General features: G+C 47.4%; 1 protein-coding gene across 1 annotated transcript; it reads left to right on the forward strand.

The window, feature by feature from the left end:
• Nucleotides 1-1,310: 1,310 nt before the first annotated feature.
• On the forward strand, nt 1,311-9,157 carry LOC112958853 (cathepsin E-like). The gene is made up of 9 exons (XM_026052791.1): nt 1,311-1,366; nt 1,533-1,710; nt 3,763-3,880; nt 4,330-4,448; nt 5,150-5,349; nt 6,485-6,607; nt 7,083-7,227; nt 8,467-8,565; nt 8,647-9,157. Exons 1-9 carry the CDS (start codon nt 1,311-1,313, stop codon nt 8,824-8,826), a joined length of 1,218 nt encoding a protein of 405 aa, XP_025908576.1. The 3' UTR covers nt 8,827-9,157.
• The last annotated feature ends 2,773 nt before the right edge of the window (nt 9,158-11,930 follow it).

Here is an 11,930-nt window from a genome sequence, read left to right on the forward strand (position 1 = left end):
AGGCTTGGAGTAGTTTTGGATGTGTCTTTACTATATACTGAAAATGATTTGCTTTACATTTATTTAAAATCTGTAACTGTTGTTTAGACCTCCTCTCTCACCAATACCATATGCTTGTTTGGTTTTGCTGTCTGCATTTACTGGAACTTTACTGTCAGAGCATGCGATGACTCTTCTGCTTGTTCTAGAAATTCCTTCTTTGTTGGGCAGTTTCACACACTTGCTCTCCTTCTGAAGGTGGCCTGTTTAATTCCAGTTTACCTCCAAGCTGCATTTTAAAGCAAGTGTTGAACTGCAGGGGAACAGGGCAAAAATAGTCATTGCTCTTTCCCCAGCACGCCAGCATTCTTTCAAACAAAAATGGCTCATGATGATTAYTCCAATTTAGCCTTAATGTATTCTCTTTCATAGTACATAATTGCTCACACTTTCTCTTACAGAAAAGAGCCTCAGTAAATCTCCTGAGTAAATTGCAAGGTCGGTGTTAAGTTTCCTCACAGGCATCTGATGGGTTTGGGGGCTTTTTTGCCCTCTGTCAGACCAGAGTCTCTTTTTGACACCATTATTTTCCTGCCAACTTGACTCCAGCCCAAATGTCGGGTAGGGGTGGGAGCTACTAACCTCCTGAGCAAATAAATCAGGGTGAGTCCAAATGTCTCATTGAAATGTGTGCAACAACCTTTGATTGAAACGGCCTGAGCAGCTGTATGAGAGCAGAAAGCCACTGGTTATTTGTTGCTTTATGCTGCGGGCTATTAAGGCCCTCTGCTTTGGGTGTTGATCACATTTATGCTTGGGCTAGAGCTTTCACAYAAACAAGGTATTAATCTCCAGCCGTGGAGGGCTGACTTGTCACAATGCTAGCAAATATCTGCGTGTTTGGTCCTTCTGTATAGAAATGGAACTGCTACATCTTATATCCTTTCTTCTCCTCCTTGGATGCCTCTGGGATACTGTAAAGGGAGCAGGAAACGCAGCTTGTGTGGAGGGAATCAGGTCATTCCGTGGCCTCCCTTCCCCATGCCAACAGGTGCCAAGCTTGCTCCRTTTTGCTATTTTTATGTAAAAGATATCGAAGCTTGATGGTAAAATGTATTTCCAGTCTAGCCTGGGTCCCGGTTATCTGTGCCTAAATATTTCCACTGGGCACCAATATTTGCACAATCCAGCGGTGACTCTGAGAACACATCAACGAGCACTGACCTCCGGGGATTGATTGACCTGGCCGAGAGCCCCGTGCTGCCACTGAGGTATAAAAAAGAGACTTTGGCATCGATGAGCATCACTCGGCTCTGAAACTGCTCGGAGCCATGAGGGCGATACTGTTGGCTCTGGTTTGCATCCCGCTCGCCATGGCCTTGGAAAGGTAAGGAAAGACGCGTGGCTCCATGGAGCGCCTCTCAGMTGAGCTCCTGCAGTGACCCCGGCCCGCGGCTGCCCGCGGGAAAGGCACAAAGGAAAAGGAATAAATGCTCGAGTTGTCTAGAGAGGGGATCTGCTTAACATTTTGTGCCTTGATTTCGTTCACTTAGAATCCCCCTCGTTCGCTTCAAATCTATCAAGAAGCAGCTGAAAGAAAAGGGAGAGTTAGAGCAGTTCTGGAGAAACTACCACCCCGACATTTTTGCTCAGAGGTACCTGCATTGCTTCCCTTCAGATATTACCTTGTCGGTAGGAACTGCTTCCGAAAGGCTGTATGATTACATGAACGTAAGTACAACTCCGGTAACGCAATCGTAAGGACTCTTTGCTCTACTGAAGGCAGATTTCCCCYCACCCCAGCGCATTTGAAATCAGGGCTCTCAGCGAAATTATAGCACTTGAGATGAATGATTCCTTGCTATACACTACAAATACTGCACAATCAGAAATCCATTTACCAGTCTGCAAAGTAAAACCTATATCGGACGATGCTGGGATCAGTAGGAGACTGATGTAGTCCAGCAACAGCAGTCCTACAATAAGCCTGATTCTTGTAAAAACCTATGTTGGAGTTCATTGAGTCTCCAAGCAAATGTGGAAGGTCTTCCTGCATTCATCTTGGTTCAGGATTGGATTTTAAGAGCAGCATCTGATTAGTTCATTTATATATATATACATATATATATATATGTATATATATATATATGTATATATATATGCTATCTATCAGAAACTTGGATGTTTACATGTTAAATGATACATATATATCATTTATCTGATCATGTGGAGTCATAAATCAGTGATACTGAAGGCCCAAGCAGAGGTTTTATTTTTCTGCTTTTATTACTTGAGTTTAAAGTATATTTGGTAAAGACTCAGGTCAAACACTAACCTRGGTGAATCTACCTCTTAAACTGAAGAAAGGAAAGATATGAGCCCACCCTACGAGGGCCAGTGTTTTTGTAAATTGTTTCTCCTGGTGTTAGCATTTTGTCTATTTTGTCAGTCTTTTCTCTATTTTGCTCAATATTGTTGCTGTGTTTATCGAAAGCAAAGTCAGGTTACCAAAATTTCTGGGGAAGCTTCATTTAAACAGGGAAAGGGAAGGAAAGGCAAATTAATTCAGCAAGAGCTTTCTAACACTTGAGGGTCATAAAGAAATGTGTGAAGATGAGCTAGAAATGTGTGTGATAAAGTGCAAAAGAGACTGAAAAGTGGCAGCCATCTCTGAAGCCTGTCAAAAGAACATAAGCATCAAAGTAACAACAGAAAACATGCTCCCAGCATATCCAGTAACCACCAGCAACAGGCTAGTGGAGGTTTCGGTGCCATGTCTGGGATTTTTGGYCATTTTGTAGAGCTGCCTCGCTTTAGAGGTTAAGGAATAGAGAATAAGCAATTATTCAATACAATGTCTAACAAAATCCTGCTGTGTAGCCTGGTATGCTGTTACCTGGCACATATACTTGCATTTTTAGTGACGGTCTCGCTTAGCATGTAATCTCTGGGAGAGAGCAGAAACCGTGCTCCAAGTATTAATTAACAAGTACGCACTTGAAGCTACATATACAAATATTTGCGTTGCTGCAAAAGACCTGGCCCTGGATATTACTTTTCTATCTCCATTTGAATTCCAGAAATGCCTCTTCCTAAAAATAGGAAGTGCTCTTAGTGCTCAAGTGCTCTTTCTTGGCCAGATAAGCRCCCTTAAACACTTGCACTTTGGTGGCCGATAAACCCTTCACTGCAGAGCTCATGTGCTCACAGATTGCCCCTATCTTCTGTTGCTRTCCAAGGACATTCAGTGGTTTCTCTGTCCACTGGATAGACTTTGTCCTTTGCCTCTGGTGCAGTTTGTGAAGCTGGAGCTCCTTTTAGCTTGCTAACGGCAGCTAATTGCAATGTGTCCAAAGGGAAAAGCACAGCTCCCGTGACGCTGTTGGCACCTTGGCCACCAGCAGAGCTGCATCTTGCTGGCTTTGATTTCATGCTGCTGCCTGTAGGGAGCTACCGAAAGGACTGCACGTTTTGTGGGAGCTTTGCCTTGGAATGGCCTTGCTTCCCTGGAGGCCAGCGGATGGACAGCTTGTTGGCTTCACTGGGAACAGCACTGGGCATGTGCTTAAATTGCTTTAAAATGCACGGTGCTCTTTAAAATGCATAGAGCGAAGGCAGCCACCCACGGAGCCAGGAATGGCTCCTTGCCCCTAGCGACAGGGCTAAATCCGACTGCAGGGAAAGCCTTGGGAACGCATTCACCGGCACGCGGAGGCCCTGTCTTCTCCCGGGGAGCAGCTGGCGCGGCGGCGGYGCTGACCGCGGCGGCTCTTCCCTCCGCAGGCTCAGTACTACGGCGTGGTGAGCGTGGGCACSCCGCCGCAGGCCTTCACCGTCGTGTTCGACACGGGCTCCTCCAACTTCTGGGTGCCCTCGGCCTACTGCATCAGCGAGGCGTGCAGTAAGCAGCGCCGCGGGGCCGGCGTCTCGGCGGCYGGACGCCATTCCTCCCTCCCTCCCTCCTTCCCAAAGCAGCTCCCCGGCCAAGATCCAAGGCCCCGCGTCCCGCATGGCTGCTCTTTCCCTGTGCTTCATCGGCACCCAGGGATTACAGCTCAGCCCCGCCTAACTCAGCGTGGGCCTCCAGGAAGGCCCAGCCTGAAGGTTCAGGTGGGCACAGGCCGAGCAGGGGTTTCTCCTTTCCCTCACGAGGTCACGGGAACCGCGGGGCTCCCCAGGGCCAGCAAAAGCCAGAGTCGCCTGGTGGGATTGCCAGGAGCCGGGAGGGCGGGATTGGGAGGCTCCCAGCGCTGCCGATCCCGGTGCCTCCAAAGGGGCTCTCCCGGCAGCATGGCGGTGGGAGCAGGCGCCCGTCCCCGCGCCTCCCGCCGCCTCTTTGGCCTCGTGCAGGGGGGCACCAGAGGTTCAAGTCCTTCCAGTCGGACTCGTACGAGCACGGTGGCGAGGCCTTTTCCTTGCAGTACGGCACRGGGCAGCTCCTGGGCATCGCCGGCAAGGACACGCTGCAGGTGAGCGGCTCCCGGGCCACCAGCCAGCCAAGCACACCCAACACATCCAAACACAAGGCTTTTTCCTGCAAAGAGCAAGCAAAGAGCTTGTTTCTCCTGCTTGCAACCCGCTCTGGGGTCAGTCACACAAGAAGCTTCAGCCTCTGTCCACCACATTTAGTAACCTGAATGAATCATGAATCAGAATCCCAGAAGGGTTGATGTTGGTAGGGACCTCTAGAGACCACCCAGTCCAACCCCTGCTCCAGCAGGGACACCCAGAGCACGGGGCACAGGGCGGCATCCGGGCGGGTTTGGAAGATCTCCAGAGAAGGAGACTCCACAGCCTCCCTGGGCAGCCTGTGCCAGGGCTCTGTCACCCTCACAGTGAAGAAGTTTCTTCTCACCTGGAGATGGAACTGCCTGGGTTTCATCTTGCACCCATTGCCCCTTGTCCTGTCACTTGCCACCAATGAGAAGACCTTGGCTCCTTCCTCCCTACATTCCCCCTTCATGAACTTGTACATGTTAATCATGAGTCAGCATGCATCCCAAACAGAATTAGTATCCTCTAATTGATGCTGACTTTACTCTTTATTATTTTATTTATTTTATTTTATTTTATTTTATTTTATTTTATTTTATTTTATTTTATTTTATTTTATTTTATTTTATTTTATTTTATTTTATTTTTATTTTGCTTTGCTTTGCTTTTCGAGCAGATCAGTAACATTTCCATCAAGGCGCAGGACTTTGGCGAGTCCGTGTTTGAGCCGGGCATAACGTTTGCCCTGGCGCACTTCGATGGGGTGCTGGGCCTGGGCTACCCCTCGCTCGCCGTGGGCAACGCGCTGCCCGTCTTCGACAGCATCATGAACCAGGGGCTGGTGGAGCAGCCCCTCTTCTCCTTCTACCTGAGAAGGTCGGTCCTGGAAGCCATGGTGGCAACAAAAGTGATTTTCCGTAGCATGTCCAGAAAGAGCTGTCGGGGGAGGGAGCAACATAGACGAGCTCTTGTGCCTGAAAATGCTACCAAATCTGTGTCTTTAAGTGTTATTTTTGCTTTAAGTGTTATTTTTGCTCTCTCTCTCTATGCCACATTATATGTAATAAACACAAAGACCTAAAAAAGGAAAAATAACAGATTTACAAAGTTTGTATTATAAATTTATATTTATATAAGTATTTATATGTCTAAAATATTTCTATATTTATATAAAATACATATATAAGTATATAGCTTATATGATCTATATATTTACATACATATATGCTGTACACGCTATATGCACTGTATTATATATTATATGTGCTGTACATTTACAAAGTAAAACTATTTATATAGTTTATACTTATATAACCTAGACATATTTGTTTAGAATTTTATTCTAGGATTTCTAGAATTTTATTCTAGATTTATTTAGATACTGTCTTATGTTTAAATATAGCCATTCAAGAGACAAAAGAAAAGAAAAATACACCCCTCCTTAAGTCTCCTATCCTGACAGAAATTGGTAAAAAATAATCTGATTTTGGAGGCTGGTGGATTCCTTCCCATTTTCTTCTTTATTTTTCACTTTATAATAAAGCTCATCACAGGACAAACCCAAAGCCCTCAGCTCAATCTTGAATTGTTTTGAGTTGCCAGATTTCTTTTTGGTGAGTGGAGAAGTACAGAAATGCATTGCTACACCCAAGTGGCCACATTTTGGAAAAGGAAATGTTTGTTCCCAAGACTAAACCTAGTTGCAACTCCACAAAAACACTAGATTTATCTAGTGTTTGTTCTGAGGTGAGACTCACAGCTGGCTCAGCCTGCTCCTAGTGACTCTCTCCAGCCCTCAGCAACCTAAGGTAAATTTTCCCAGTTTTTTTTTGATGCTCCGAATGGGGACGTGCTCAGTTAGTTACAACTTAAAAATTATCTATATCCATGGTGCATATATGAATTTAGAAAAGGCCACAGTTCATCTTCTGCTTTTTAAAAGGTAATCTTGTCACGAACCTTGTGTGGGAGCCTATTCTTATGTTTGCCTTGGCTTGTTTTATGTTTTTAGAGGAGAAGACACGGAGAACGGTGGTGAGTTAATCCTGGGGGGTATCGACCATTCCCTCTACAAAGGCTCCATTCACTGGGTCCCGGTCACTGAGAAAAGCTACTGGCAAATACATCTTAACAAGTGCGTATGGAAGCGATGCCAGCAACATTCACCTCTTCCATAAAACTTGCAGAGAAAGAAGAGCCTTGCTGTGTGCTTGCAGAACAGCTCGTTGGTGTTTTTTTTTGCTCATCCCAAAGAGGGGCCTCATGGGGTGCAACTGAGAAGTGCTTTCCATAGGGCATTTTAATATGTTTTAATATGACCCTCATAATGCTCAAGTGGACTCTTGGGAGATAATCCAGACAAGGGGTTAAGGCACCAAGAAAATGAACCCAGCTCCAGTTGCTGCTACTTTTAATCCTTCTTTTTAAGCATGCCCAAAGTAGTCAGGGGCCTCCTGTTCCTCCTGTGTGCAGTGACAAGGGCACAGATCTCACAGGTGTCACCTTGTGTGTGTGGACAAGTTCATCAGCAGACAGCAAATGACCAGCACTACAGGAGTCCTAGGACTTTATTCTCTTGTTTTATTCATTTATTTATTTTCCGCTTGCAGTATAAAGATCCAAGGCCAGGTGGCATTTTGCTCCCACGGTTGTGAAGCCATCGTGGATTCGGGCACTTCCCTCATCACTGGCCCCTCTTCCCAGATCAGGCGGCTGCAGGCCTATATCGGAGCGACTCCCTCGCAGATGGGAGAGGTAAGTCCAGCCAGGGCGGGAGGGAATCTCTTTGGTGCATGGATCTTATCAGCTGCAGAAGGGAAGAGAAAAACCAAAATAAGAGCTCAGGAAAGGTCTCAGGGAAAGTGCTGAATGCAGAGCCAGGCTGCTGCCTCCCAGGTGTCCATGTCCTCTTACCCTCTCTTCAGGCATGTGTGGAAGGAGGTGATGGGGACATCTGCTTAAGGAATTGCTCTGTTACTACTGATAAGGGCTAATGTTTTGTGCCAGCTTCAGGCAGGCTAAGCATATTGGCTCAAATACATCCTCATGTGAGTATGTGCATCCATCAGTGATTTTACAAGAGCTTCTTTCCACCAAGAATTCATTTTTCCTAGATATACTAACTAGGTAAATTAAATTAAGTCTTGCTTCTCATGTCCTACGCTGGCATTTTAGTGGTTCTGTAACTCTTGACCTTGGTTTGTTTTGTTGCTATGCTGGTATGACACTTAAGAGCATACAAAATAGTTAGGGATATGTTTTCATAAAGCGGCTTTAACAACAAAACAGAGGGCTCTTCCTTATGGGAAGCCTTGCAACCAATGACTTTAAACATTGCAAAAATCCCTCTGGGGCTCAGAACCTTTTGCAGTGCCCTTTAGCATCCCAGTTGTTTCATGAAAGAAATAGAGAGGCCAGGAAATGGTCCTCTGTGTTACTCTAAGTGCCTGCTGTATTTGTAGAGATAAACAGTCTTGCTCTGCTCTTCCAATTCCACTCCAGGGCAGAGTAAAGCCTAAAGCCTGGTCTTCCCCCAGGCTTTCTGCATGGGCCCCTTCCTGTAAACATAACATACTGCTGAGCACAGGACCAGAGCAGCTGCCCCGAGCACGGGAGCAGTTCTCTTTGGCAGAACTTGCTCGTGTCTCCTTTGCAGGGAGGGCACGGGGTGCTCATGAGCTCGGCTTGGTGTCTGAGCCGTGCAGGGGTCAGGGTGCCCCTGGCCTTGCCTGTTCTGGGGCTCGTGAGGGCTGTTGTCAGCCGTGACCCTCAAGGGCTCTGAGGCTGATGGCCTGGTAGCAGGGGTTGAACCAATATGGGGTCGGCAGGAGGGCAGTGCTGGTTTTGGTAGTAAATTTGGCAGCATCTTTAAGCTGGTTTTGGTAGTAAATTCACCATTGTAGCAAAATTCTTGAGTGCCAAGAGCAGCATTATAAAACAAAACTCAAACCAAACCGCAAACCAATCCCGCATCAACAAACGCATTGCGCGCAGTTCCTCGTCGACTGCAGAAGACTGTCCAGCCTGCCCCACATCAGCTTCACCATCGGGCACCGCGAGTACAAGCTGACGGCCGAGCACTACGTGATAAAGGTGCGTGCTCGGCGCAGCCGCGCGGCTCCGCCGCCGCGGGCAGCCACGAGGGCCRCCGCTCTCCTCCGCTTTCCCTTGCAGGAGTCCGTGGACGACCAGACCATCTGCATGAGCGGCTTCCAGTCGCTGGATATCTCCACTCGCGCCGGCCCGCTCTGGATTTTGGGAGACGTCTTTATGTCCGCCTTCTACTGCGTCTTTGACCGAGGGAATGACAGAGTGGGATTTGCAAAATCTGCGCATCGGAAGGACTACCACTGAGTCCCAATGGGATTATTTTTCTGCCTTRGCCTGCGTGTTACTGTAGTGATCTTCTGCATACACGGGAAGAAGGGCTTTGTCCGAATCCCTGGACCTGAATTCAGCCCCCCAGGTTTTAAGGGCTTGGGGTGATCCTTGGCCCAAGTTGTACAGTTTGGTTCAACCTCTCTATGTTTACACCTGAGAAACATTTTTTTTTCTGCATASTCTCTAGATAACATGAAAATAGCTCGACATTCAGATTTGCAAAAGAAGGCTAAAAGGCCAAGCAGCACAAGGGTGTTGTGACAACAGTTACAAATGGGTGAAAACAATCCTAGTCTGATCTGCTCCGAGGATTCTTCCTTTCTCTTCTTGCCTGTCAGCCTCCATCTCATTTCCTGCTGATTTCTCTTTCCTGACTGCTTCCCATTTTATAATTTATTCTTTGGCATTTTGTCCAGCCATAAATTCTCTTTATGGGTCTTGCTCCAACCAGCTTACCTGCAGAGGAGCTGGACCATGCCCTGCTGAAATGTGACCCTTTCTCCTGCCATTCCCTGCTCCTTACGTCACTTCTTCAACCTGCCATTGCCCCTGTGGGTTCAGTCTCACTTGGCACTGTTCCTTCTCACGTGTCTTGGTGTCTGACATCTCGGGCTTCAGGCAGATGCTCTCTCTGCCTGTTGCCTCTTCTGGCAGCTGAGAGCAGCATCTAGTTGTGTGACCAAAGTCAGAGCACGGTCACTGTGAAAGGGAAAGGAATCCCTGCTGGGAAATGGTCKGGCAGCACCCCTCATTTTGGAGCAGTGACAGGGCCAAAGCCCCAGCACTGAGCCTGTGCTGTGGCTCCTTGGCAGTAGCTCCAGATCCAACAGGTATGAAACGGCCATGGGTTGCTGCCTTGTGTCCGCAAGCAGTACAGTAGAAGACAACTCACCTCAATAATGCCCATCCGAATGTTTGTTTTGATGGTCAAAGATGATGTCCATATACACGTGAATAAACTCAATCAAGGATACTCTCCTGTTGACCTAATGCTGTTTCAATTTTATGTTAAATTTTCTTGCTATGGGCCCTACACAATGAGGGCTTTATTTGTGGCTGCTCTCACAGCCAAGGCTGGAGAGGAAGAGGGAAGAAAGTAAAACAGTAATTGAATTCCCACTTTGCTCTAAGATATGAAGGGAGATATGTGTCCATCCTAGGAGACGGGAAACACTTGGGCTTCCATTGACTCTGTAGCACCAAAACCCATCAATGCAGAGGACAGCTGTGTTTGCAGAGCAGTGCTGCTTCCGAGGCTCTCAAACACAGCCACAGCGCAGGGCTGAGAGGCTGGAGGGGAAGCCGCTCCTGCCCATGGGGATTCCACTCTTGAGGGATTTGCTGCTCCTGCTGCTCCTGTGTGTCCCCGTGTGCTTAACACACAACAGATGAGTTGGGCACAGCTGGGTAGAGAGAAACCTCATGAGGTTCAGCTAGGACAAGTGCAGGATCCTGCACCTGGGGAGGAATAACCCCAGGCACCAGGACGGATTAGGAGTYGACCTGCTGGAAAGCAGCTCTACAGAGAGGGACCTGGGAGTCCTGGTTGACACCAAGTTAACCATCAGGCAGCAGTGCCCTCGTGGCCAAGGAGGCCAATGGGATCCTGGCCTGCATCAGGAGGAGTGTTGCCAGCAGGTCAAGGGAGGGGATCCTGCCCCTCTCCTCAGCTCTGGTGAGGCCGCACCTGGAGTGTTGGGGGCAGTTCTGGGCTCCCCAGGACAAGAGGGACATGGAGCTCCTAGAGAGGGTCCAGCAGAGAGACAAAGACGATTAAGGGACTGGAGCATCTCCTGTATGAGGAGAGACTGAGTGAGTTGGGCCTGTTTAGCCTGGAGAAGAGAAGGCTGAGAGGGGATCTGATCAATATGTAAAAGTACCTGAGGGGAGAATGTAGGAAGGAAGGGACCAATCTCTTATCAGTGGTGGCCAGTGACAGGACAAGGGGCAATGGGTGTAAGCTGAAACACAGGCAGTTCCATCTGCATGTGAGGAGGAACTTGTTCACTGTGAGGGTGACAGAGCCCTGGCACAGGCTGCCCAGGGAGGCTGTGGAGTCTCCTTYTCTGGAGATCTTCSCAACCCACCTGGATGCCGCTCTGTGCCCCGTGCTCTGGGTGTCCCTGCTGGAGCAGGGGGTTGGACTAGATGATCTCTAGAGGTCCCTTCCAACCTCAACCATTCTGGGATTCTGTGTAAATACGCCACCCTCTACCCACTTGGACAGAGTTATGATAACAGCCTCTTAGATATTAAGGCTTCTTAGCAAGTGTTAATGAAGCAAGAAGGTCTGCAGGTCTCTCTGAAATACTGATTTTGCCTTCTACCGTGAAATATTGTCTCTCCCTGATGCACGTTTTCACAGCTCTGTATTTGCAGCTATCAATATTACACATTTGGTGTGAAGGCCACCAACCTCTAGCAGCAGGAACTCAGTTGCCATTTGTACAGAAAGAAAAAAAAMCCCCGTACAACAGCATGGTTTATTCCAGGCCTGTCTTCCTTTGTCCTCTCCCTTTCCACCTCATTCATAAAGAATATGGTGACCATAAGCAAACCTGTTTGTCCAGAAAACTTCATTTGTTTGGTCCTAAGTCAAGACATGAATGTCTATAAAGTGATATCATTAATTTAACAGCAGGTGTATATTTTTGCTTTCTTGATCATATAGCCAACTTAACATTTCCATTATTTCCAAAATATGCATGTGTTGCTTGACTAGGAAACTGTGTAGTGGTATGTTATTTGTGACTGAGSGTTTTAAAGGTGGTAGGACATGTTCATGCAGCTTGAACAATGTAATCTCAGCTCCATGAATTCTAAAGTCAAGAGGAATCATGTCGTAGAAATACATGRAAAGTTAGGTACAAAGCGAAAGGACCAGCCCCTCTTTATTCTTATATATCCCATCCTGTTCAAGATTAACACTGTTTGGTGGTAGCCAGCTGTTAGTATGACATTTTCATCTATCCTAACCCTATTCTCTCCTCAGTCCTTAGCAGCTTTGCGAACTTCTGTAGGTCTGTCTGTTCCTTCCACACATCCTGCATGGTAGGTCAAACCTTTGCCATAAGGGT

Source organism: Nothoprocta perdicaria, unplaced genomic scaffold (genome assembly GCF_003342845.1).
Source record: "Nothoprocta perdicaria isolate Ctin4 unplaced genomic scaffold, notPer1 scaffold_91, whole genome shotgun sequence".
Classification (NCBI taxonomy): domain Eukaryota; kingdom Metazoa; phylum Chordata; class Aves; order Tinamiformes; family Tinamidae; genus Nothoprocta; species Nothoprocta perdicaria.